General features: G+C 52.9%; 1 protein-coding gene across 1 annotated transcript in view; it reads left to right on the top strand.

Annotated features, from left to right (window-relative positions):
* SNRNP200 (small nuclear ribonucleoprotein U5 subunit 200) overlaps positions 1 to 27082 on the top strand; it is a 61996-nt gene that overhangs the window by 26313 nt on the left and 8601 nt on the right. Inside the window, exons 30-40 of the mRNA XM_078607493.1 lie at positions 4 to 67; positions 711 to 874; positions 1081 to 1272; positions 1457 to 1635; positions 1762 to 1913; positions 22924 to 23032; positions 23776 to 23884; positions 24025 to 24214; positions 25088 to 25252; positions 26120 to 26241; positions 26500 to 26643. Of these exons, the coding sequence (XP_078463619.1) occupies positions 4 to 67; positions 711 to 874; positions 1081 to 1272; positions 1457 to 1635; positions 1762 to 1913; positions 22924 to 23032; positions 23776 to 23884; positions 24025 to 24214; positions 25088 to 25252; positions 26120 to 26241; positions 26500 to 26643 (1590 nt within the window). The remainder of the gene's footprint in view (positions 1 to 3; positions 68 to 710; positions 875 to 1080; positions 1273 to 1456; positions 1636 to 1761; positions 1914 to 22923; positions 23033 to 23775; positions 23885 to 24024; positions 24215 to 25087; positions 25253 to 26119; positions 26242 to 26499; positions 26644 to 27082) is intronic.

Genomic DNA, 27082 nt, shown 5'->3' on the forward strand with positions numbered 1-27082 from the left:
TAGGTGTACAGCGAGTGGGTCGACCGTTTCCAAGGAGCATTGGGGCGCCGCGTCGTTCTGCTCACAGGTGTCAACCACCACCACAGCTGCACCACCGCCTCCACTACCACCTCCACAATCACCTGCACCACCACCACAATAATCACCACCTCAACCTAACCCTCCTCTACCACCACAGCTGCATCTCCACCACTACAACCTCCACCACACCCTCCACCACACCCTCCACCACAACCTCCCCCACAACATCCAGCACAACATGCACCACCTCCTCCACATCTCTAACACTGCCCACGTGTGTATGTGTGTTTATGTACGGTTTATGTATTAGTGTACATATGATTGTGTATTTGATTGTGGAGCGGTTGGCATGCTGCTCTGCGAACCCGGCGACCCGAGTTCGATTCCCGCTCACTGCCAACACGAGTGACAATTATCTGAACCGGTCCTGGGCCTCATCTAGGTCGACTCAGCCTGAAATTAGCACCTGGTGCAGTGTGTAAACAACGCCACTAGGGAAACAAAGGTGACCAGGCGTGGTGCTGGCCACACCCACCCCCTCGTGTGTGCCGTCCCGGCCTTTATAGGTGCTCGCTAACAGCACTTGCCCCAACAGTCTGTTCAGGGTATACAGAGGGGGTCTTTGTGTGTGTGTGTGTATGCGTGACTGTGCGTGAGAGCATGACTGTGTGTGGCTGTGTGTGCGTTAGGCGAGACGGCTGCGGACCTAAAGCTGCTGGCGCGGGGCCAGGTGATCGTAAGCACGCCTGAGCACTGGGACGTGCTCTCCCGGCGCTGGAAGCAGCGCAAGGGCGTGCAGGGGATCAACCTCTTCATCGTCGACGAGACGCACCTCATCGGCGCTCACAACGGGGTGCGTGGGGCCCACAGTGTGCGCGTGCACGTGTGTGTGACGGTGTGTGGGATGTATGTGTGGTGTGTGGCGGTGTGTGGAATGTGTGTGTGACGGTGTGTGGGATGTGTGTGTGGTGTGTGGCGGTGTCTCCGCGCATGCAGTCCTTGTATCTCCCCGTGTATCTTTCTGTGTGTCCCCTTGTCTCCCTGTGTGTCCGCGTGCAGCCCGTGCTGGAGGTGATCTGCTCGCGGATGCGCTACATCTCGTCCCAGATCGAGCGTCCGATCCGCGTGGTGGCGCTCAGTGCGTCGCTTTCCAACGCCAAGGACGTGGCCCAGTGGCTCGGCTGCTCGGCCACCGGCACCTTCAACTTCCACCCAAATGTCCGCCCCGTGCCCCTCGAACTCCACATCCAGGTGGGGAGGAGGGCCACGGAGAGAGTCGTCATCAAGTGCTTCTCCTGCGGACGACACGGCGCTCGTGTCGGCAGCACGGGAATCGGTTTCATTGGCTCATCAATAATCATTTACACTCGCCTCCCCGTGTCTCCCCGCTCCACCCTGTGTCTCTCTGCTCCTCCCGTTGTCTCCTCGTGTGCAGGGCTTCAATATCAGCCACACGCAGACGCGACTGATGGCGATGGGGCGGCCCGCGTACCATGCCATCCTCAAGCACTCCCCGCACAAACCCGCGCTCGTATTCGTGCCCTCACGCAAGCAGACGCGCCTCACCGCCATCGACATCCTCACCTACTGCGCCGCCGAGATCCAGCCGCACCGGTACGGTGTACGCCGAAACGCGACCCGCGGCCCGCCGCGTTTCCCCACGGGTGTCCCCGCGCGTCCCACCCCGCGCACGTGACCCCGCTCGCGTGACCCCGTGTGACCCTGCGCACCCATCCCCAGCTTCCTGCACTGTGCCGAGGAGGACCTGGCCCCATTCCTGGAGCAATTGTCGGATAGCACGCTGCGCGAGACGCTTGCCAACGGCGTCGGCTACCTGCACGAGGGGCTCACGGATACAGAGCGGCGCACTGTGGAGCAGCTCTTTCACTCGGGTACACGCAGCGCACACGCATCACACACGCAGCACACACACAGCGCACACGGAGCGCACACGCAGCACACACGCAGCGCATACGTCACGCGTGCGGCACGTGCTGCACACATGCACGTGCACACGGCACACACATTTAGCGCATACACGTAGCACATACATACACAACGTACGCAGCGCACTCGGCACACGCAGCACTTATGCAACACAGCACACATGCAGCACAGACGCAGCACACACGCAGCACAGCACACAGCACACATGCGCAGCGCACGCGCAGGACCCACACATGCAGCACACATGTAACGTTTCCTAAATGTTGCTATATATAAACAATAAGAGAAGATCTTCTTGGTTCTTTCGGTAAAGTCACGTAGAAGGGAAGTAATAAAATAATACAAATAAAACATAATAAAATAATTCTCACGACGTTTCGGCCACAACGCAAGCAGCCGTCCTCAGGTGAAGAATGAAACACCACCAAGCTTGGAGCGTATATTTAAGCTGGGTTGGAGGGGGGAAGAAGAGCGCCTTGACAAAAGAATTTGCATATCAAAAGGAATTTAGCATATTTATGGGAAATGCGTAGGAGGTGGGCGGGGGGTTTCAAAGTCATATTATGCCCGTGCATTATGCAGGATTAGCAGTATCAAAGGGAGGGGATGGGGGTATCATTAACAAAGGGAAGGAATGTTAATAGTATGTAGCTCCAGTTACTGAACAACCACGTAAAAAACTAAAGTATAAACTACATAGTATCATCAGTATACTAAATATACTCTCCAATAAGCTGAGCTATTAACAGTAAGTAATACATTACAATTCTATGTCGCAAAAAATATAATATGCTTCCAGCTAAACTTTTTTCTCTTACATCACACGGGTCTACCCCGTACTATATACAACCATAGACAAACCCAACATTAAATTATATACTGTATTACTATACACCACACCACTCTATACCTTCGTCTATAATATTATTCTACCCACCCTACTGTATACCACACTGCTGTATATTCACTATACAATTACGATACTGTATATTACCTTATACATTGTATTAAACATTACAATTTTATACTATTTATACAAACTGCTATACACTATACCATTGACCGTCGCGTGAAAGATACTAAGAGGAAGCAGCGAAATATGTCAATGGGAGAGTGGTGAAAGGAGACTTGCAGCGGAGCAAAGAATCCATTCCCTGTGGAGAATACAAGATATATAGTCAACTAGCGGAAGTACCCGGCATTGCCCGGGTCAAAAATATATTTCTTAAAAACCTTACATATATATACACAGATACTAAGGTATTGTCAAAGCCCGGTGGGCTGTTTGTACATTTCTCCACCAACAAATATATAAGAGGCTTGCACAAGTCCAAAAAGTTGTAGAAAGTGTGGGGTAAATAGTTGATGTCAAAAGGTTTCCGAAAATTGTGGTCTCCCCCCCCCCCCCCTCAAAAAATATCTTTACCCCTCATAGGTATATATACTAACAACACCTTACATACAACAGAGGAAGTGGTATCTATTGACTCTGTAGTAGTATCTACTGACTGTACCGTAGTATCTACTGACTGTACAATAGTATCTACTGAGCCAGTAGTAGCTACTGACTGTGTAGTAGTATTTAGTGACTGTCATAACTACTGACCATAGTATTTACTGGGCCTAGAGTAGTATCTACCGACTATATAGTCGTAATGACTAACTGTATAGTATCTGCTGACTCTATAGTTGTGAAGTACCGTTGATGACTCTTTGGACACCGTTGGTGAGGCACACGTATTTATTCCGTACAAGTAGTCACAACTGTGGACATACAATACTAGAGGGGGTATCGGCCCCCTCACCCGGCTAGCTGGGAATACACTGCTAGCTATCTCTGACCTACCTCCTAGTCCTCCACTAACGGGCTAGGGGAGGCTGTCTGGCCCGACACTGGTAAGTCGGGCCACGGTACCCGGAGTCCCAGAGCACTAGCTCTGGTTCTCGGGACCACGCCGCTGGCTCGGTCTTGCGCGGTCCTGACAAGGGCGGCGTCCCAGGGGAGTCCAGGGCTCTAGCTAGACGATCTTCGGTCTTCACTGGTTTAGCTTTAACATTCTGCCCCGAGCCCTCTGACACATCCCCCTTTATACTCCACCCCCGCTGAGGGGTGGGGCCCCGGGCTGCCTGGTGCGGACGTCGTTGAGAGCACCCCCCCCGTGCACTCACGTAGCCCCGCCCACTGTGTTTGTTTCCCATAAGCTGCCATGCATAACGGCTCTCTCTCTAACACCCCTACATCACCCCCCCCCGCATAGCTTGCAGCCGTCCCGGCTGCCAACATACAAAAAAAAACGACAATAAAAGCGCATTTACCCCCTGACCGCGCGTGTGCCTCACTATTTTTCAACATAACGCGAAGAGAACAACAACAAGAACCAGAAAACCCCGAAGGGAAAACAACCCGACGCACCCCCCCCGAATAAATACGAATTCCGTAAAAGCAACGTATATACAAATCGCAAGGAACCCCCAACACACAACACAACACAATGTGCCAGGAGCACACCACCGACGCAGCGCACAGTAACCATACACGTGAAAATAAAAAATAAAAAAAATGTCTTCTTTTTGTGCATCACAAGAGTCTGCGCATTCTTGCGCGCGTCCTTGCCGCAGGCCCGTCACACGGGGCAACCCCGGATGGCGGACCATCCCGGTGGCAGCTGTCCATTTCGAAGTGAGTCTGCGCTTGATGTCGCGAGACCCTCGGCATCCCCCGTAGGGGTTGTTGGGCGGGAGCCCGTCATTCCTGGTGCACCTGGGGGCGGGACAGCCGGCAACACGTCAGGCGAGAGCAGCAGAGACGGACCCTTTGAGTCGGCCAACCCCCCACATGTTTGGCCACGCGTGTGTGGAGTGGGGCCTCGCACCGCAACGAAGGGTTTCAGCCTAGAGGGGTGCACAAACCACCGGCGCTTCCCCCATTTGATGCGAACGCACTGAGGCCGCAAAACCTCGACCACCTCGACGGGGCCCCGCCACGGCCGCACCAGTTTTGAGGAGGTCGCGAGTGGTACCTGGGGACAGTGCAGCCATGCCCTGTCCCCCAGCTTCCACTGTAGCACGTGCGCGCGACCCAGTCTGAGGCGCTCATTCGCTTTCTGACGCCTGTCGGAATTTAGCATGGCAGCATCCTGTGCCTCAGTCAATTTCGCAAGGTTAAATTTAACATGGTCGGCCAATTTAGTTTTTCCCAGCGGCGCGGGGATCTGCAGCTGTGCTTGAACAGGTGGGTCAGGTTCGCGGCCATACATGAGGAAGAAGGGTGAAAATCCCGTCGCAGCATGGGGGGCCAATCTGTATGCTGCCAGGACCCCTTGAATTTGCAAGTCCCAATCGGTCTGTGAGTCCGAAACCTGCTGCGACAACATAGACGTGATGGTTCGATGCAGACGCTCGACCATCCCGTCAGTTTGCGGGTGATAGGGAGAGGTACGAATTTTTTTCGTTCCCAGGAGCTCACAGACCTGTTGGAGGAGTTTGCCGGAAAAAATGTTTCCCTGGTCGGTCAGCAGCCGCTCCGGAGCACCTTTGTCCATGACGTAACCTTGGACAAAGGCCTCCACGATGGCTGCTGCCGACTGGTTGGCCAGGGGCCAGGCCATAGGCCAGCGCGTAAAGTATTCCACCCCGGTCAACAAATATCTATTGCCCCTAGGGGTGGCGGGAAATGGCCCCAGAATATCCAGCGCGACAAGTTCGTTCACTCTGGAGACTCTGATAGACTGCAAAGGCGGGTTTGACTCCCGTGCTGGTGGTTTTCGCTGCGCACACGGAGGCCATGATGCCAACAGATCTGCGACATCCCTCGTCATGCCTGGCCAAAAAAAATCAAGCTGGAGCAAGGCGAGGGTCTTTTGGGTACCCAGGTGGAGGAGGCGCTCATGAGCAGCCCACACCACCCTACCTTGTAACCCAGAAGGGACCACCAGCCGGTGTCGATGGGATTTCCCGTCCCAATGCATCAGCAACCCCGCGTGCATTTCCCATGCGTCGGCATCACCCGTCCCCCGCCCCGCCTCCCCGGCGCGACGACGCGACGCGAGGAGGGAGGTATCCTCCATCTGGAGGCGCCCCCATTCATTAACAGGCAAACCCAGCAGGGAATCTTTTCCCTGTTGTGCGATAGAATTTGGAAGCAATATTTCGTCGTCGGCGGCGGCCGCCAGGACCGGAACCGGCATGTCCCCTGCTGGCTTGCAACGTCCCGACCCCAGGAGGCATGCACATTCGGAGGTGGTTGGCATGCGCGACAGAGCGTTCGCGTTGGTGTGGCGAACGCCCTTACGGTAGGTGGTTTCGAAATCAAAATCCTGGAGGATCTCCAACCATCGGGACAATTGTCCCGATGGCTGTTGAACTCGCAGGGCGTACTGCAGTGCCGCATGATCTGTGCGGACGGTGAAATGCCGACCGTACAGATATGGGCGATACTGTTGGATGAAATAGACAATTGCCAACAGTTCCCTATGGGTGACACAATATCTTTGCTCCGCTGGAGACAACACCCGACTGCCGTACGCAACCACCCATTCCACGCCGTCAACCACCTGGGAAAGCACGCCCCCAATACCCGTGTTGCTCGCATCGGTGTCGAGCAAAAATGGTTCCGAAAAATCGGGGTAAATCAAGGGAGGAGCTTTTACCAGGGCGTCCCGAAGGGAGCAGAAAGCAGCCTCCTCCTCCTGACCCCAGTGGAACCGAACCCCTTTTGATGTTAAAGCGTGTAGGGGTTTGGCAATCGTCGCAAAATCAGCGACGAACCGTCGGTAATACGACGCGAAGCCAATGAAACTCCTGACCTCTCCCACTGAGGTGGGAGTCGGCCAGGAGCTGACACACTGCGTTTTGGCGGGATCGGTAGCAATACCTGAGCGCCCCACGATGTGCCCCAAATAACGCACCGAATCGCGTAACAAATGACATTTTTGGGGTTTGAATTTAAGATTAGCAGCACGCATCTTTAGGAAAACCGCCCGCAACCTCTGGAGATGTTCGTCAAAAGTTTTACTAAAGACGATAACGTCATCCAAATAAATCAGGCACGACTCCCATTGCAATCCAGCCAAAACCAATTCCATCAAACGCTGGAAAGTTGCCGGCGCTGAGTGTAAGCCCATCGGCAACCGGTTGAATTGGAACAGGCCGTGCGGTGTACGGAAAGCAGTTTTAGGCTTTGAATCATCGTCCAGAGGAAGCTGCCAGAATCCCGAAAGTAAATCCAGTGTGGAGAAGAATCGCGCTCCCGCCAAGGCGTCCAGCGATTCGTCCATCCGTGGGAGCGGGTATGCGTCGGCAACCGAAATTTTGTTAAGGCGCCGTAAATCAACGCAAAACCGCAACGAGCCGTCCTGCTTTTTAACCAGGACGATTGGCGCTCCCCAAGGGCTGGTGGAAGGAGAAATGATGTCGGCGGCTAACATGTCATCAATAGCCGATTTGACATGGTCCTTTTCGGCGGGACTTAACCGAAACGGATTCTGGCGTATTGGCGCGCTGTCACCTGTGTCAATATGGTGACGCAGCAGATGAGTGCAACCCAAATCGTATTTGTCCCGACTGAAAACGTCGGAAAATTCCCGCAGTAGTGTTCTAAGCTGTTGGCGCTCTGAATTTGACAGGTCCGTCGATCCCGCACAAAGCGCATCGAGCCACCCTCCATCGCTGTCCGAATGTGGGTGCGGCCGGGGAGCAGTGCCGACGTGATTCGCAACAGGTTCCTCGCAGGGCACCGGTGTCGCGTGAGCAAGCACCGTCCCTTGCGGAACTACCACTGTCTGCGACCCCACATTGAGGACCGCGATGAAAGGGTCCCCGTCCCCTCTTACGACGGTCTGGGCCGGAATCAAATGAGGTCCACTAACCCCGGCCCTAGATGGTCCCAGCAGAATTCCCTGGTCCCCAATGCCCTCAGCGAAGGGCCGACGAAGTTTTAGAGGCACCAACATTTGAGCTCCCGGTGGCACACGAACTGTTTTAACAACGAACGCTGGTACTGTTACGAACGCCGTCCGAGCCGCAGTAGGGGAAGGCAGGAACGCCATGCGTCGTCCCGACGGGAGCTCAATGCATCCCTGGTCTATTAAAATACGAATCGGCATTTTGCCCAAAAAGTCCGTCCCCAGCAGGCACGGAACCGCCAGCGAGGAGGAAACAAAAATCGGGCCCGACAATTTGATATCCCCGATACAAATTTGCGCTCGAATCTGTCCGATGATGCCAAGAGAGCCCCCGTTAGCAGCATAGAATGGGACGTTAACCGGCAGTGAAGGACGGCTCTGGACAGGTAGAATATTGTAAATGAGTTCGGAAATGATGGTCGCCGATGCCCCCGTATCGACCAGGATGCGTACCTCCACCCCGTCAATGTGTCCCACCACGGCCGACGACCCCGACGACGCGGCCACAACGCGATGGGCCAACATGGACCACTGCCTGGGTTCGATTTGAGTCCCCATAGTGGTGCGTGTTGGCCCGTCGCAGCGCAATGTCGGCCCCTCGTTCGTTGCGGTGTGCGAGTGTGTGACGAGTGTGTGCTTGGGCCAAACATGAGGGGTGCCGCGACTCGCCAGATTATGTTGATGGAGCTTGGGAGGAGGAGGGCCGGCGTCCTGTCGAGGCGTCGTCCCGCGCTGCCGAGGAGAGCGGCACCCCTAGGCGACATGGCCCCGGAGGCCGCAGTTGAAGCAACGCGGGAGCGCCGGCGGCGATGACGGACGGTCGAAGCGGCTCGACCCATCCCGGCCCGACCGTGCTCCCGTCCCCTGCTGCCGTCGACGGTCGACGGCGTAAACCTCCTCCACCGGGAGGGTGGCTGCAGCCACCGCACGCCCGGCCGCTGCCCTGCTGGCTTTCCGACGCTGTGACAGCAGGTTGGCGTGGAGGAGCCGCGCAGCCTGGATGGAACTCATCTCCGTGTCCTCCTGTGCAACGACGGCGATGTCCAGGTCGTCTGCCAGCAGGAGGATTTTTTCTGTGACCATGGCGTCCACGCCGTCGTCGTCCATTCGAGGGAAGGCCGTCTTCGCCAGTGCCAGGAGACTCGTCCTGTACGCCAGGGGCGACTCCTTTGCACCCCGCTGGCGATCGTAAAACTGCTGCCTGCATTCCGCTGAAGGTCCGTAGACCCCGGCCAGCAACTGCAGCGCCATCTGTAGCGTGGAGCGCTTCTCCCTCGGCGCCGATGTAAAGGCGGCGAGTGCGTCGCTGTCGAGGAGCGCTGGCAGCGCGCAGAGAGCCTCAGCATCCGACCACCGTGCCATTTCTTGGTGGGCGAGGAAGCGTCGCTGGAAGCCGCCCCAGTCGCCCTCCGCGCCAACAAACTCTTTGAGCGGAGGCAGCCGTTGGTGCAGCGCAGCGGTCGCCATGGAAGCTCGCAGGCTACTGTCCCCGTAACTCGGCTGCGCTTCGGCGCGAACGGCAGATGGTATCGCCTGTCGCAGCCGTGATGACGCTCCCTCCGCTGGCGGTGACGCGGCATCCCCAGCGAGAGCGATGTTGGACCCGAGGTTCAGGCCGGCCACGCCCTCAGCAGCTGCTGCGGCGATGGCGGGAGATTCAAAGTTTGAATCCGATGAGATGGCGGGAAGGCGCATCGGACGTCGGTTCTCCTCGCCCCGTGGTGGTCCACCAGCCCCCAGCCGCGTGATGTGTTCGAGTGTGGCGGCAGCGGCGTAAAGCAGCTCCGCCAGCCTCGCGTGAGCCAGCCTCAGCCCTTCTGATGGCGGCTCCTCTTCATCCTGATGCCCCGGTAAGAATGCGTCCGGCCCCGGCTGCACGATGTCTTGTTGAGCCGTCTCGGGCTCGACAATTTCAGCGGTGTCCTCCACCTGCGGTACTCCGGCTCGAGCTGTCCGGCGCGTGTCCATGTTCGTAGTTGTTCTGACACCAGATGAAGTACTGTTGATGACTCTTGGACACCGTTGGTGAGGCACACGTATTTATTCCGTACAAGTAGTCACAACTGTGGACATACAATACTAGAGGGGGTATCGGCCCCCTCACCCGGCTAGCTGGGAATACACTGCTAGCTATCTCTGACCTACCTCCTAGTCCTCCACTAACGGGCTAGGGGAGGCTGTCTGGCCCGACACTGGTAAGTCGGGCTACGGTACCCGGAGTCCCAGAGCACTAGCTCTGGTTCTCGGGACCACGCCGCTGGCTCGGTCCTGCGCGGCCCTGACAAGGGCGGCGTCCCAGGGGAGTCCAGGGCTCTAGCTAGACGATCTTCGGTCTTCACTGGTTTAGCTTTAACATTCTGCCCCGAGCCCTCTGACACATCCCCCTTTATACTCCACCCCCGCTGAGGGGTGGGGCCCCGGGCTGCCTGGTGCGGACGTCGTTGAGAGCACCCCCCCCGTGCACTCACGTAGCCCCGCCCACTGTGTTTGTTTCCCATAAGCTGCCATGCATAACGGCTCTCTCTCTAACACCCCTACAGTTGTATCCACTGACTGTAGTAGTAACTACAAAATCTATAGCAGTATCTACTCACTCTATAATAGTATCTACTGACTCTAGTAGCTACTCACCATGGTAGTATGTACTGACTGTATAGTAGTATATACTGACTGTAGCAGTATTGACTGACTGTAGTGGTATATACTGACTGTTTTAGTATCTACCAACTCGATAGCAGTATCTACTATCACTACAGCAGTGTATACCGACTGAGGTGGTACCTGCTATCACTACAGCAGTGCATACTGACTGGTGGTACCTGCTATGATTATAGCAGTGCATAGTGACTGGTGGTACCTGCTATGATTACAGCAGTACATACTGTGTTGGTACCTGCTATGATTACAGAAGTGCATATTGTGGTGGTACCTGCTATGATTATAGTAGTGCATATTGTGGTGGTACCTGCTATGATTACAGTAGTGCATATTGTGGTGGTACCTGCTATGATTACAGCAGTGCATATTGCGGTGATACATGCTATGATTACAGCAGTGAATATTGTGGTGGTACCTGCTATGATTACAGCAGTGCATACTGACTGTGGTGGTACCTGCTATGATTACAGCAGTGCATACTGCTGTGGTGATACCTGCTATCACTACAGCAGTGCATACTGACTGTGGTGGTACCTTCTATGATTACAGCAGTGCATACTGACTGTGGTGGTACCTGCTATGATTATAGCAGTGCATACTGCTGTGGTGATACCTGCTATTATTACAGTAGTACATACTGTGTTGGTACCTGCTATGATTATAGTAGTGCATATTGCGGTGATACCTGCTATGATTACAGTAGTGCATATTGTGGTGGTACCTGCTATGATTACAGCAGTGAATATTGTGGAGGTACCTGCTATGATTACAGCTGTGCATACTGACTGGTGGTACCTGCTATGATTACAGCAGTGCATATTGTGGTGGTGCCTGCTATGATTACAGCAGTGCATATTGTGGTGGTACCTGCTATTATTACAGCAGTACATACTGTGTTGGTACCTGCTATGATTACAGCAGTGCATATTGTGGTGGTACCTGCTATGATTACAGTAGTGCATATTGTGGTGGTACCTGCTATGATTACAGCAGTGCATATTGTGGTGGTACCTGCTATGATTACAGCAGTGCATATTGTGGTGGTACCTGCTATGATTACAGTAGTGCATATTGTGGTGATACCTGCTATGATTACAGCAGTGCATACTGCTGTGGTGATACCTGCTATCACTACAGCAGTGCATACTGACTGGTGGTACCTGCTATTATTACAGCAGTACATACTGTGTTGGTACCTGCTATGATTACAGCAGTGCATACTGACTGTGTTGGTACCTGCTATGATTACAGCAGTGCATATTGTGGTGGTACCTGCTATGATTACAGCTGTGCATACTGACTGGTGGTACCTGCTATGATTACAGCAGTGCATATTGTGTTGGTACCTGCTATGATTACAGCAGTGCATATTGTGGTGGTACCTGCTATGATTACAGCAGTGCATACTGACTGTGGTGGTACCTACTATGATTACAGCAGTGCATACTGCTGTGGTGATACCTGCTATGATTACAGCAGTGCATATTGTGGTGGTACCTGCTATGATTACAGCAGTGCATATTGTGGTGGTACCTGCTATGATTACAGTAGTGCGTATTGTGGAGGTACCTGCTATGATTACAGCAGTACATACTGTGTTGGTACCTGCTATGATTACAGTAGTGCAAATTGTGGTGGTACCTGCTATGATTACAGTAGTGCATATTGTGGTGGTACCTGCAATGATTACAGCAGTGCATATTGTGGTGGTACCTGCTATGATTACAGCTGTGCATACTGTGGTGGTACCTGCTATGATTACAGCAGTCCATACTGCTGTGTTGGTACCTGTTATGATTACAGCAGTGCATACTGACTGGTGGTACCTGCTATGATTACAGCAGTGCATACTGACTGTGGTGGTACATACTATGATTGCAGCAGTGCATACTGCTGTGGTGGTATATACTATGATTACAGCTGTATATACTGCTGTGGTGGTACCTATGATTACAGCAGTGCATACTGCTGTGGTGGTACCTGCTATGATTACAGCAGTGCATATTGTGGTGGTATCTGCTATGATGAGAGGAGTACATATTGTGGTGGTGGAACCTGCTATGAATGACAGCAGTACATACCGAGTGTGGTGGTACCTGCGATGATGACATTAGTACATACTGTGGTGGGGGTGGTGGTACCCGCTCTGATGAGAGCAGTACGTACTGTGGTGATGGTACCTGCTATGATTACAACAGTGCATATTGACTGTACTCACCACTCACCTTCACCACTCAGCTCACCCTCACCACTCATCCTCACCACTCACACTCACCACTCACTACTCACCACTCACACTCACCACTCACCACTCACCAATCTCCCTCACCACTCACCCTCACCATTCACCCTCACCATTCACCCTCACCAATCACCACTCACCCTCACCACTAACCCTCAACACTCTCCCTCACCACTCACCCTCACCACTCACCCTCACCACCCTCCCTCACCACTCACTCTCACCATTCAACTCACCATTCAGCCTCACCACTCACCCTCACCACTCACCCTCACCACTCTCCATCACAACCACCACTCGCCCTCACCACTCACCCTCACTACTCACCACTCATCCTCACCAATCACCACTAACCAATCACCACTCACCCTCACCACTCTCCACTAACCCTCACCACTCAACCTCACCACTCACCCTCACCACTCACCCTCACCACTAACCACTCTCTCACCCCTCACCACTCATCCCTCACCACTCACCCTCACCACTCACCGCTCGCCACTCACCTTCACCACTCACCCTCACCACTCACCCTCACCATTCATCCTCACCAATCACCATCACCACTTACCCTCACAACAACCACTCACCCTCACAACAACCACTCACCCTCACCGCTCACCCCTCACCGCTCACCCTCACTTATCACCGCTCAGCACTCACGCTCACCACTCACCACTCACGCTCACCACTCACCATTACCCCTCACCACTCACTAATCACCACTCACAACCGCCACTCACCCTCACCAATCACCATCACCACTTACCCTCACAACAACCACTCACCCTCACAACAACCACTCACCCTCACCGCTCACCCCTTACCACTCACCCTCACCACTCACCACCCATCCTCACCAATCACACCCTCACCAATCACCACTCACCCTCACTGCTCACTGCTCACCCTCACCACTCACCCTCACCACTCACCCTCACCACTCATGCTCACCACTCACCATTACCCCTCACTAATCACCACTCACAACCGCCACTCACCCTCACCACTCACTCATCCTCACCACTCACCCTCACCACTCACCCTCACTACTCACCACTCATCCTCACCAATCACATCCTCACCCTCACCACTCACGCTCACCGCTCACCCTCACCACTCACCACTCACGCTCACCACTCACCCTCACCACTCACTAATCACCACTCACAACCGCCACTCACAACCGCCACTCACCCTCACCACTCACCCTCACCACTCACCCTCACCACTCACCCTTACTACTCACCACTCATCCTCACCAATCACACCCTCACCAATCACCACTCACCCTCACCAATCACCACTCACCCTCACCATTCACGCTCACCACTCACCATTACCACTCACCCTCACCACTCACTAATCACCACTCACAACCGCCACTCACCCTCACCACTCACCCTCACCACTCACCCTCACAACAACCACACCCTCACAACAACCACTCACCCTCACCGCTCACCACTCACCCTTACCACTCACCCTCACCACTCACCACCCATCCTCACCAATCACACCCTCACCAATCACCACTCACCCTCACTGCTCACCCTCACCACTCACCCTCACCACTCACGCTCACCCCTCACCACTCACCCCTCACTAATCACCACTCACAACCGCCACTCACCCTCACCACTCACTCACCCTCACCACTCACCCTCACCACTCACCCTCACTACTCACCACTTATCCTCACCAATCACACCCTCACCAATCACCACTCACCCTCACCACTCACGCTCACCACTCACCACTCACGCTCACCACTCACCCTCACCACTCACTAATCACCACTCACAACCGCCACTCACAACCGCCACTCACCCTCACCACTCACCCTCACTACTCACCACTCATCCTCACCAATCACACCCTCACCAATCACCACTCACCCTCACCAATCACCACTCACCCTCACCACTCACGCTCACCACTCACCCTCACCACTCACGCTCACCACTCACCCTCACCACTCACGCTCACCACTCACCATTACCACTCACCCTCACCACTCACTAATCACCACTCACAGCCGCCACTCACCCTCACCACTCACCCTCACCACTCACCCTAACAACAACCACTCACCCTCACAACAACCACTCACCCTCACCACTCACCCTTATCACTCACCCTCACCACTCACCACCCATCCTCACCAATCACACCCTCACCAATCACCACTCACCCTCACCGCTCACCCTCACCAATCACCACTCACCCTCACCACTCACGCTCACCGCTCACCCTCACCATTCACGCTCACCGCTCACCCTCACCATTCACGCTCACCACTCACCCTCACCACTCACTAATCACCACTCACAACCGCCACTCACAACCGCCACTCACCCTCACCACTCACCCTCACCACTCACCCTCACTACTCACCCTCACTACTCACCACTCATCCTCACCAATCACACCCTCACCAATCACCACTCACCCTCACCAATCACCACTCACCCTCACCACTCATGCTCACCACTCACGCTCACCACTCACCATTACCACTCACCCTCACCACTCACCATTACCACTCACCCTCACCACTCACCAACCGCCACTCACCTTCACCACTCACCCTCACCACTCACTCTCACCCCTCACCACTCACCACTCACCACTCACCCTCACCACTCACGCTCACAACAACCACTCACCCTCACCACTCATCCTCATCAATCACACCCTCATCAATCACCACTCACCCTCACTGCTCACCCTCACCGCTCACCACTCACGCTCACCCTCACCCCTCACTAATCATCACTCACAACCACCACTCACCCTCACCACTCACCACACTCACCACTCACCACACTCACCACTCTCCCTCACCACTCACCCTCACCACTCACCCTCACCACTCACCAGTCACGCTCACCACTCACGCTCACCACTCACCCTCACTACTCACCCTCACCACCACCACTCACCCTATTCCCGTTTTAAAAAAAAACTTGCTTACGTGTCGCCAAGTATACACCACTCACGCACACCACTCACCCTCACCACTCACCCTTACTACTCACCACTCATCCTCACCAATCACACCCTCACCACTCACCCTGACCACTCACAACCGCCACTCAACCGCCACTCACCCTCACCACTCACCCTTACTACTCACCACTCATCCTCACCAATCACCACTCACCCTCACCACTCACCCTCACCACTCAGGCTCACCACTCACGCTCACCACTCATGCTCACCACTCACCCTCACCACTCACTAATCACCACTCACAACCGCCACTCACCCTCACCACTCACTCTCACCACTCACCCTCACCACTCACCCTCAACAACCACTCACCCTCACCACTCATCCTCATCAATCACACCCTCACCAATCACCACTTACCCTCACTGCTCACCCTCACCGCTCACCACTCACCCTCACCACTCACCACTCACGCTCACCCTCACCACTCACCCCTCACTAATCACCACTCACAACCGCCACTCACCCTCACCACTCACCCTCATCACTCACCCTCACCACTCACCCTCACTACTCACCACTCATCCGCACCAATCACACCCTCACCACTCACCTTCACCACTCACCCTCACCACTCACCCCTCACTAATCACCACTCACAACCGCCACTCACCCTCACCACTCACCCTCACCACTCACCCTCACCACTCACCCTCACCCTCACTACTCACCCTCACTACTCACCCTAACCACTCGCCCTCACCACCACCACTCACCCTATTCCCGTTTAAAAAAAACAAACTTTCCTACGTGTCGCCAAGTATGCTTAACATTTCTTACAGACACACACATTCACTAATTTAGCTTTTGACATTACACATACAAAACGTCAGCTTGTACTACTGTCATGATAGCAGGTACCACCACCACAGTGATGGTGAGTGGTGAGGGTGAGTGGTGAGCAGTGAGGGTGAGTGGTGAGGGAGCGCGGTGAGTAGTGAGGGGTAAGGGTGAGTGGTGAGGGTGAGTAGTGAAGAAGAGTGGTGAGTGGTGAAGGTGTGTGGTGAGTGGTGAGGGTGAGTGGTCAGGGTGAGTGGTGAGGGTGAATGGTGAGGGTGAGCGGTGAGGGTGAGTGGTGAGGGTGAGTGGTGAGTGCTGAGGGTGATTGGAGAGGGTGAGTGGTGAAGGTGAGTGGTTAAGGTGAGGGTGAGTGGTGAGGGAGAGTGGTGAGGGAGAGTGGTGGTGGTGAGGGTGAGGATGGTTGGTGAGGGTGAGTGGTGAGCGTGAGTGGTGAGGGAAAGGGGTGAATGGTGAAGGTGAGTGGTAAGGGAGAGTGGTGAGGGTGAGTAGTGGTGGTGAGGGTGAGTAGTGAGTGGTGAGGGTGAGTGGTGAGGGTGATTAGTGATTAGTGAGTAGTGAGGGTGAGTGGTGAGGGTGAGTGGTGAGGAGTGAGGAAGAGTGGTGAGGAAGACTGGTGAGGAAGAGTGGTGAGGATGAGTGGTGAGTGTGAGTGGTGAGGGAGAGGGGTGAGCGTGAGTGGTGAGGGTGAGTGGTGAGTGGTGAGGGTGAGTGGTGAGGGTGAGGGTGAGTGGTGAGGGTGAGTGGTGAGGGTGAGTGGTGAAGGGTCTGTGGTGAGTGTGAGTGGTGAGTGTGAGTGGTGAGGGGTCTGTGGTGAGTGTGAGTGGTGAGTGTGAGTGGTGAGGGTGAGTGGTGAGGGTGAGTGGTGAGGGTGAGTGGTGAGAGTGAGTGGTGAGAGTGAGTGGTGAGAGTGAGTGGTGAGGGTGAGTGGTGAGAGTGAGTGGTGAGAGTGAGTGGTGAGGGTGAGTGGTGAGAGGTGAGTGGTGAGTGGTGAGAGGTGAGTGGTGACGGTGAGTGGTGAAGGGTCTGTGGTGAGTGTGAGTGGTGAGTGTGAGTGGTGAGGGGTCTGTGGTGAGTGTGAGTGGTGAGGGGTCTGTGGTGAGTGTGAGTGGTGAGTGTGAGTGGTGAGTGTGAGTGGTGAGGGTGAGTGGTGAGGGTGAGTGGTGAGAGTGAGTGGTGAGAGTGAGTGGTGAGGGTGAGTGGTGAGAGTGAGTGGTGAGGGTGAGTGGTGAGAGGTGAGTGGTGAGTGGTGAGTGGTGAGAGGTGAGTGGTGAGAGGTGAGTGGTGAGAGGTGAGTGGTGAGAGGTGAGTGGTGAAGGTGAGTGGTGGTGGTGAGGGTGAGTGTTGAGGGTGAGTGGTGGTGGCGAGTGGTGAGGATGAGTGGTGGTGGTAAGGGCGAGGATGATTGGTGAGGGTGAGCGTGAGTGTTGAGGGAGAAGGGTGAGTGGTGAGAGAGTGGTGAGAGTGGAGAGAGAGTGGTGAGGGAGAGTGGTGATGGTGAGTAGTGGTGGTGAGGGTGAGTGTGAGTGATGGTGAGTGGTGATAGTGAGTGGTGAGTGATAGTGAATGGTGAGGGTGAGTGGTGAGGGAGAGTGGTGAGGGTGTATATATTTTTGCCTATGATGACAGCAGTACATGCTGACGTTTTGTATGTTAAATGTAAAAGCTAAATGTGTGAATGTGTGTGTCTGTTGGAAATGTTAAGCAAACTTGGCGAAACGCAGTTTGTTAAAAAGGGAATAGGGCGATTCTAAAGTAATCTACAACCCTCGATTCCTTCAACGATTGCAAAGAATCGCTTCTTTTCGCGCTTGGGCTACATTTTTAATTACAGAGTTTTATTTTCATTGGTATGTTATGTTTTAAAGTTTTCAGGAGTTTTTAATTATATTTTTGCCCCGGATATTTCCCATTCGTAGCAGTTTATATCAACTCTATAACCAACTTATATTAAACGGGAATAAGCCGATTCTTAAGGAGTCGACAACCTTCGATTCCTTTGCGCGATTCAGAGAATCGATTCTTGGCGCGGTCGGTTTTAAATTTTAAATTACACAGTTGTATTTTCATTGGTATGTTATCTTTTAAAGTTTTCAGAAGATTTTAAATGTATTTTTCTCCCGGGCAATGCTGGGTATATCGAGTTTATAGCACAAAGTCTTCGCCTGACAAGTGTGGGGTGTCGAGGCCTAGTACCGTGCAGAGCCTCCGGCCTCGCCTAGATTGCCCACCCGGCCGAGGCTGGGTAGTAGGGTCGCTACCCCCCCCCCCCCCGCGCTACAATAATACTGTCTAATCGCTAGAATTTTATTATCTACCGACCCTATAATAGTAATTGCACACATTGGGGTGGGGGGGAGTGAAGAGGACGTGAAACTTTGATGAATTTACCTCAGTGTCGCGTGTTAATGCGTGCGCATATTTTTAACGGGAATTAAAATGGCGTCCACCCAGCAGCGACGGCGTTGCTGCCCGTTACCAGGGGCAACCGCCCTTTTGCCAGGGGCCAACCGCCCGTTGCCAGGGGCAACCGCCTTCGCGCATGCGCAATGGCGTGCTTTGTCACGTGCCGGTCGGCAAGAGTAAATAAATAAATAAAGAGAAATCGCACTAAATCGATAATCGGTCCGATTTAAAGTTTAGAGACGAAAAATCGGAAATGCCTATGTTCACCGCGGGGCTGGGGGCGTGCCCAACGGCAAAATTTTATCTCGGCGAACCCCATGATCCGAGAGCCAAATCCCCCGCGAGCGAGCGTACGCAGACGGACAGATGGACGGACAGACAGACAGACAAAAAATGAATTATATAGGTTAGATGCCAGTGAGTGGACTGCGGTCTGAAAGTCACCGTAAACGTGAACACAATCAGTTAAGATCCAAAATGGTTTATTACGTCCGTCCAATGATTGCTGAGCCAGAATCCATCTTCTCGGTTGAAATTGTCTCTGTGTTTGTATATGTGGATCGCCTCATGAACGAATCTCTCATGGTAGCCAGATGGCTTGCAGAGAACCTCTGTCTTGGAGAAGTCAATGTTATGTGAGCCCACTGAATTGTAACAGTGATCTGCCATGGCTGAGGTGTTTGTCCTACCGTGTTTCAGGTCTGCTTTATGTTCACGGATGCGGTCCGAGACATGTCGTTTGGTTTCTCCAATGTAACTGCTACCACAGAGGCAACTTAGTTTGTAGACGCCAGGGTACTGTATGTCTGGAGCCACATATTTTACAGATGGGACCAGATCACGGATTTTATGTACTGTGTTGAATCGGACCTGGATCTTGTGTTTAAGGGAAATTCCCTTGATTTTCGATGTCCCCAGACAACCTGCTTGTCAGTTTTGATGTGGTCTCATTATTCACCAAAGTTCCTGTACCTGACACCATCGCAATCATTGAAGACTTGGTTCATCAAGGACTGAATACTGAGGTACCCCTCTTGGTGAGACACTGCTTAACCAATACATACTTCACCGGGAATGGAACTTTCTACAAATAAACTGAGGGCACCCCAATGGGCTCCCCCCTATCTGCGGTTGTAGCCAACGTTTTCATGGAGAAATTTGAGACTGACGCCATCCAGACTGCCACTCTACGCCTGACCTTATGGAAGAGGTACGTAGATGACACTTTTGTCATCTGGCCACATGGCCGGCCTGCTCTAGACCAATTCCTCGACCACATCAATTCCATACACCCAGCCATCAGATTCACCATGGAAGTCGAAAAAGATGGCAAGCTACCCATTTTGGATGTCCTAATTAAATGGAGACCTGATGGTTCAATGAGCCATTCTGTCTACAGGAAAGCCACCCATACGGATGCTTACCTAAAACCGGATTCCCACCACCATCCATCCCAGAAGAGCTCCCTCATCAAGACTCTATACCATAGAGCCCAATTCATCTCCGACCAGGAACACATTGCCAGTGAACTCAAACACGTACGCCAAGCTCTTAAGGCTAATGGTTATTCCGCCTATACAATCCGCAAAGCCATCACTCCAACCATCAAGAAGGATCCTGTTGAGGAGCCTTTCAAAACCATCACCTTACCCTACATTGTTGGGGTCACAAAAAAGATCTCCAAAATCCTGATTAAACACAAGATCCAGGTCCGATTCAACACAGTACATAAAATCTGTGATCTGGTCCCGTCTGTAAAAGATGTGGTTCCAGACATACAGTTCCCTGGCGTCTACAAACTAAGTTGCCTCTGTGGTAGCAGTTACATTGGAGAAACCAAATGACATGTCTCGGACCACATCCGTGAACATAAAGCAGACCTGAAACACGGTAGGACAAACACCTCAGCCGTGGCAAATCACTGTTACAATTCAGTGGGCTCACATGACATTGACTTCTCCAAGACAGAGGTTCTCTGCAAGCCATCTGGCTACCATGAGAGATTCGTTCATGAGGTGATCCACATATACAAACACAGAGACAATTTCAACCGAGAAGATGGATTCTGGCTCAGCAATCATTGGACGGACGTAATAAACTATTTCGGATCTTAACTGATTGTGTTCACGTTTACGGTGACTTTCAGACCGCAGTCCACTCACTGGCATTGACTATATATCTTGTATTCTCCACAGGGAATGGATTCTTTGCTCCGCTGCAAGCCTGCTTTCACCACTCTCCCATTGACATATTTTGTTGCTTCCTCTTGGTATCTTTCACGCGACGGTCAATGGTATAGCGTATAGCAGATTGTATAAATAGTATAAAATTGTAATGTTTAATACAATGTATAAGGTAATATACAGTATCGTAATTGTATAGTGAATATACAGCAGTCTGGTATACAGTAGGGTGGGTAGAATAATACTTGTGGTAATATTATAGATGAAAGGAATAGAGTGGTGTATAGTAATACAGTATATAATTTAATGTTGGGTTTGTCTATGGTAGTATATAGTACGGGGTAGACCCGTGTGATGTAAGAGAAAAAAGTTTAGCTGGAAGCATATTACATTTTTTGCGACATTGAATTTTAATGTATTACTTACTGTTAATAGCTCGGCTTATTGGAGAGTATATTTAGTATACTGATGATACTATGTAGTTTATACTTTAGTTTTTTACGTGGTTGTTTAGTAACTGCTGCTACATACTATTAACATTCCTTCCCTTTGTTAATGCTACCCCCATCCCCTCCCTTTGATGCTGCTAATCCTGCATAATGTACGGGCATAATATGACTTTGAAACCCCCCGCCCACCTCCTACGCATTTCCCATAAATATGCTAAATTCCCCTTGATATGCAAATTATTTTGTCAAGGCGCTCTTCTTCCCCCCTCCAACCCAGCTTAAATATACGCTCCAAGCTTGGTGGTGGTTTCATTCTTCACCTGAGGACGGCTGCTTGCGTTGTGGCCGAAACGTCGTGAGAATTATTTTATTATGTTTTATTTGTATTATGTTATTACTTCCCTTCTACGTGACTTTACCGAAAGAACCAAGAAGATGAATCCCTGCAGTCACGAAAGCTTTAAATCGAAATAAGAGAAGACGCTGACAATTGTGTATATTTTGTACCCAGAATGGGTATCACAATTAGTAAAATATATTACTTCGCATTGTAACAATTGGCAATTTGTTGTTTACACTCCTGTACTTATTTATCCTATAACTTCCTATGGAGCTCTCACAACCTCGTCACTCCCTTTCATCTCCAGACTTAACTGCCCCCAATTGCTATTTGACCCCTTTTTTACATCTGCTGTCCTATTCCCTAAATTGCCCCAACTGACAGCCTCGTGGCTGTCCGTTGACTGCCCGCCACACTTCACCTTGCAGCCACAAGCTGCAGAAGCGGGGTTCCATCCACTCGGTGGCGCTGACAGCGCTCACAACTGTGGTGGTTGTGGTGTTGCAGGGGTGGTGCAGGTGGTGGCTTTATTAGTGGTGGTGGTGGCTACAGTGGTGGTTGTGGTGGAGCAGAGAGTGCAGGTGGTGGTAGTGGTGGCTCGATAGTGGTCGTGGTGGATGTGTAGTGCAGGTGGAGGTGACTATAGTAGTGACTACAGTGGTTGTGGTGGTGGTGCAGGGGTGGTGTTAGGTGATGGTGGTGGTGGCTATCGTAGTGTTGGCTGTGGTGGTGATGGTGGCTATCGTGGTGGTGGTGCAGAGGCGGTGCAGGTGGTCTCTATAGTAGTGGTGGCTATAGTGGTGGGCGTGTTTGTGGTGGTGCAGGTGATGGTGGTGGTGGCTATAGTGGACGTGGTGGTCCAGGAGCGGTGCAGGGTGGTAGTGGCTATAGCGGTGGTGATGGTGGTTGTGGTGGTGCAGGTGGTGGCTATAGTTGTGCTACAGTAATTGTGGTGGTGCAGGGGCGGTGCAGGTGGTGGTGGCGTCGCGCTCGCTCTGCTGGGGGATGAAGGTGGCGGCGCACCTCGTGGTCGTCATGGATACGCAGCACTACAACGGCAAGATCCATGCGTGAGTACTCACCCTCACCATCCCTCGCTCACCCTCACCATCACTCACCCTCACTCACCCTCACTCACAATCACTCACCCTCACTCACCCTCACTCACCCTCACAATCACTCACCCTCACTCACAATCATTGACCCTCACGATAATGTCAAGATCCACGCATGAGTACTCGGCCTTACCATCCCTCGCTCGCACTCACTAAAATGGCAATATCCACGTGTAAGAATTCGGCCTCACCATCACTTGCTCACCCTCGCTCACAATCACTCACCCTCACTCACAATTGTAAGTTTCTCGAGCGAGTCCTCACCATCAGTCACCCTCACTCACTGCACCCCTCACTCCCGCTCACCCCCAACTCCCCAGTACTTAAATGCTCACCTCACTACCTGTGGTGTGCGGTATGTGATATGTAATGTGGTATATGTGTCGCGTCTCTGTTGTGTGTGTGTCTGGTATAACATGGTGTGGATGTGTTGGGGGAGGGATAGTGTCGCAGTTAGCGCGCTGTGCTACGAACCTAGCGACCCAAGTTCGATTTCCACTCACAGCCAACACCAGTGACGATTCTCTGAACTGGTACTGGGCTCTCCTTTAGGTCGACTCTGGTTATATGGGTGATATTTGTGTGTGGTACGTTATGTGGGACATGATGCGTGTGTGATGTGGTGTACGATGTGTGTGATGTGGTGTATGATGTGATGCGGTTCGTGATGTGGTTTGTGATGTGATACATGATGGCAGCTACGTGGACTACCCAATATTCGACGTGCTGCAGATGGTCGGCCGTGCCAACCGCCCCCTCGTCGACGACGACGGCAAATGCGTCATCCTGTGCCAGGGCTCCAAGAAGGTGAGTCACCACGGCAACCCCTCCATGGCAACCCCTCCACGGCAACGCGCCACAGCAACCCCGCCATGGCAACCCGCGATGACGTGCAACCGTTGGTTATGGCGGGTGATAACGGTGTGTGTGACTGTGGCGCTGTGTAGGACTTCTTCAAGAAATTCCTCTACGAGCCTCTGCCCGTGGAGTCGCACCTGGACCACTGCCTCCACGACCACTTCAACGCCGAGGTGGTGACCAAGACCATCGAGAACAAGCAGGATGCTGTGGACTACCTCACCTGGACATTCCTGTACCGCCGCATGACCCAGAACCCCAACTACTACAACCTGCAGGGTGCGCGCACGGCCGGACACACAGACACATGGACACAGAAACATGCCGCCACAGGGACACACACACAAAGATACAGGGACACACACAAAGATAAGGGACATACACACAAAGATACAGGGACACACACACAAAGATAAGGGACACACACACAAAGATATAGGGACACACACACAAAGATACAGGGACACACACACAAAGATACAGAGACACACAGATACAGGGACATACAGGGACACAGACACAGGGACACATAAGGACAAAGAGACACAGGGACATACAGGGACACATCGATACCTCCGATTAACATGAATGGTTACGTACGGTGTGAAAGAAGTTCAACATCGAGTACATACACACAGAAACGTTGACACATGGGTTAGACAGACACACAGGGACACACAGGGACACACAGGGACACACAGGGACACACAGGGACACACGGACACAGGGCCCACCTACCGGCCACACCGTCGGCCATCTCGTCCGGCACCGTTAATGCTGCTGTACTTACTCGCATAAGGCCGTGTGGATAACGGGATGTGTAATATAATGCGTGTATTATGTGGAGAGACCGATATGGAAAGTGGTTAGCGCTATACTGCGCTACGAACCGGGCGACCCTGAGTTAGATTCCCGCACCGGCCAACACCAGTGATGATTATCTTAACCAGTCTTGGGCTTCCCCTAGGTCCACTCAGCCTCAAATGAGTACCGAGTGTGATGTGTAAAACCTTTGCCACTAAGGAGATGAGGGCGGCCTGGCGTGGTGCTGGCCACCCACCCCATCGTGTCCCGTGCCAGCCTTAATAGGTGCTGACTAACAGCACTCGTCCCTACAGTCTGTTAACTCTAAATTGTGGGGGGTCTCTGTAGGTGTATCCCACCGGCACCTGTCGGACCACCTGTCGGAGCTGGTGGAGAGCACCCTGGGTGACCTGGAGCACAGCAAGTGCATCAGCCTGGAGGACGAGATGGACGTAGCGCCGCTCAACCTGGGCATGATCGCAGCTTACTACTACATCAACTACACCACCATCGGTACCGCTTGCTCACTCGCACTACTGCAACTACACCATCATCGGTACCACTCACTCGCACTACTACATCAACTACACCACCATTGCCACCGCTCACTCACACTCACTATTCCATCAACTACACCACCATTGCCACCGCTCGCTCACACACACTACTACATCAACTACACCACCATTGCTACCGCTCGCTCACTCACTACTACATCAACTACACCACCATTGCCACCGCTTACTCGCACTTATTACTATATCAACTACACCACCATCGGTACCACTCACTCAATACTACATCAACTACACCACCAACAGTACTGCTCGCTCACTACTACATCAACTACACCGCCATCGGTACCACTCACTCACAACTATACCACCATCGGTACCGTTCACTCACTCGCTACTACAGCTACACCACCATCAGTACTGCTCACCCACTCACTACTACATCAACTACACCACCAACATGTCTCTATGTTTGTGTGTACCTGTTCACCATGCCCTGTGTGTGTGTACCTGTTCAGCATGTCTCTCTGTGTACGCCCTCAGAACTGTTCAGCATGTGTGTGTGTACTTGTTCAGCATGTCTGTGTGTGTGTGTATAGGGGAGTGGTAGTGTAGCGGTTAGCGCGCTGCGCTATGAACCTGGCGACCTGAGTTCGATTGCTGCTCAGCCATCACCCAGTGACGATTATCTGAACCACTTGGGAGACAAAGGCGGCTGTGCGTGGTGCTGGCCTCCCACCACCTTGTGTGCTGTGCCGGCCTTCATAGGTGCTCGCGAACAGCACTTGCCCCAACCGTCTGCTAAGGCTATATGGGAATCTTGTCTCTGTACCTGTTCAGCATGTCTCTGTGTACGTGCCCTCAGAGCTGTTCAGCATGTCTCTAAATGCGAAGACGAAGATCCGCGGCCTCATCGACATCGTCTCCAACGCGTCCGAGTACGCGGCCATTCCTATCCGCCACCACGAGGACGTCCTGCTGCGCCAGGTGTGCCACACGTGGTAACCACACCCGCGGTAACCACACAGGCGGTAACCACACCCGCGATAACCACATAGGCGGTAACCACACCCGCAATAACCAGTCAGAATAACCACAACTGCGATAACCACACTTTTCTAACCAAGATTGCTACACCCATGATAACCACAATAGCCGCAGCTGTGTGTCTGTGTGTGTGTATCTGCCTGTGTGTGTGCGCGTGCTCACCTGCCCGTGCACGTGTGTGCGTGTGCGGGAGAGCAGCTGGCACAGAAGGTGCCGAACAAGCTGACGAATCCCAAGTTTAACGACCCCCACGCCAAGGCGAACCTCCTGCTGCAAGCGCACCTCTCACGCATGCAGCTCAACGCGGAGCTACAGTCAGACACTGAGGACATCCTCACACAGGTGTGCGCACGCGCGTGTGTGTGTGCGCACGCGCGTGTGTGTACGCGCGTGTGTGTACGTGCGCGTGTGTACGTGCAATAGTGTAGCAGTTGGCGTGCTGCGCTATGAAACTCGGTGGGCCGAATTCAAGTCCCGCTCATGGCCAACAGTCTGTCAAGGCTATATGGGAGGGATCTTTGTCTTTGTTTATATGGCCGCAGGTGCCCGTATGTGTTTGCGCAGGTGAGCGTGTGTGTGCCTACTTGTATGTATAGTTAGGTGAGTGCAGGGGTTGGCAACGTACGGCTCCGGAGCCACATGTGACTCTTTAAGGACTTTTCGTAACGTCATTTATTAAGGACCACCGTCTTGTATTCCCATACATTGCGTGTTTTGAAATATTGAGGTTTATTTTTTTTTATAATTTGAAAAAAATGACTTCTCGTTATTTAGGTTGCCG

This window comes from Lampetra planeri, chromosome 27, assembly GCF_965212315.1.
Source record: "Lampetra planeri chromosome 27, kcLamPlan1.2.h2, whole genome shotgun sequence".
NCBI classification, from domain to species: Eukaryota; Metazoa; Chordata; class Hyperoartia; order Petromyzontiformes; family Petromyzontidae; genus Lampetra; species Lampetra planeri.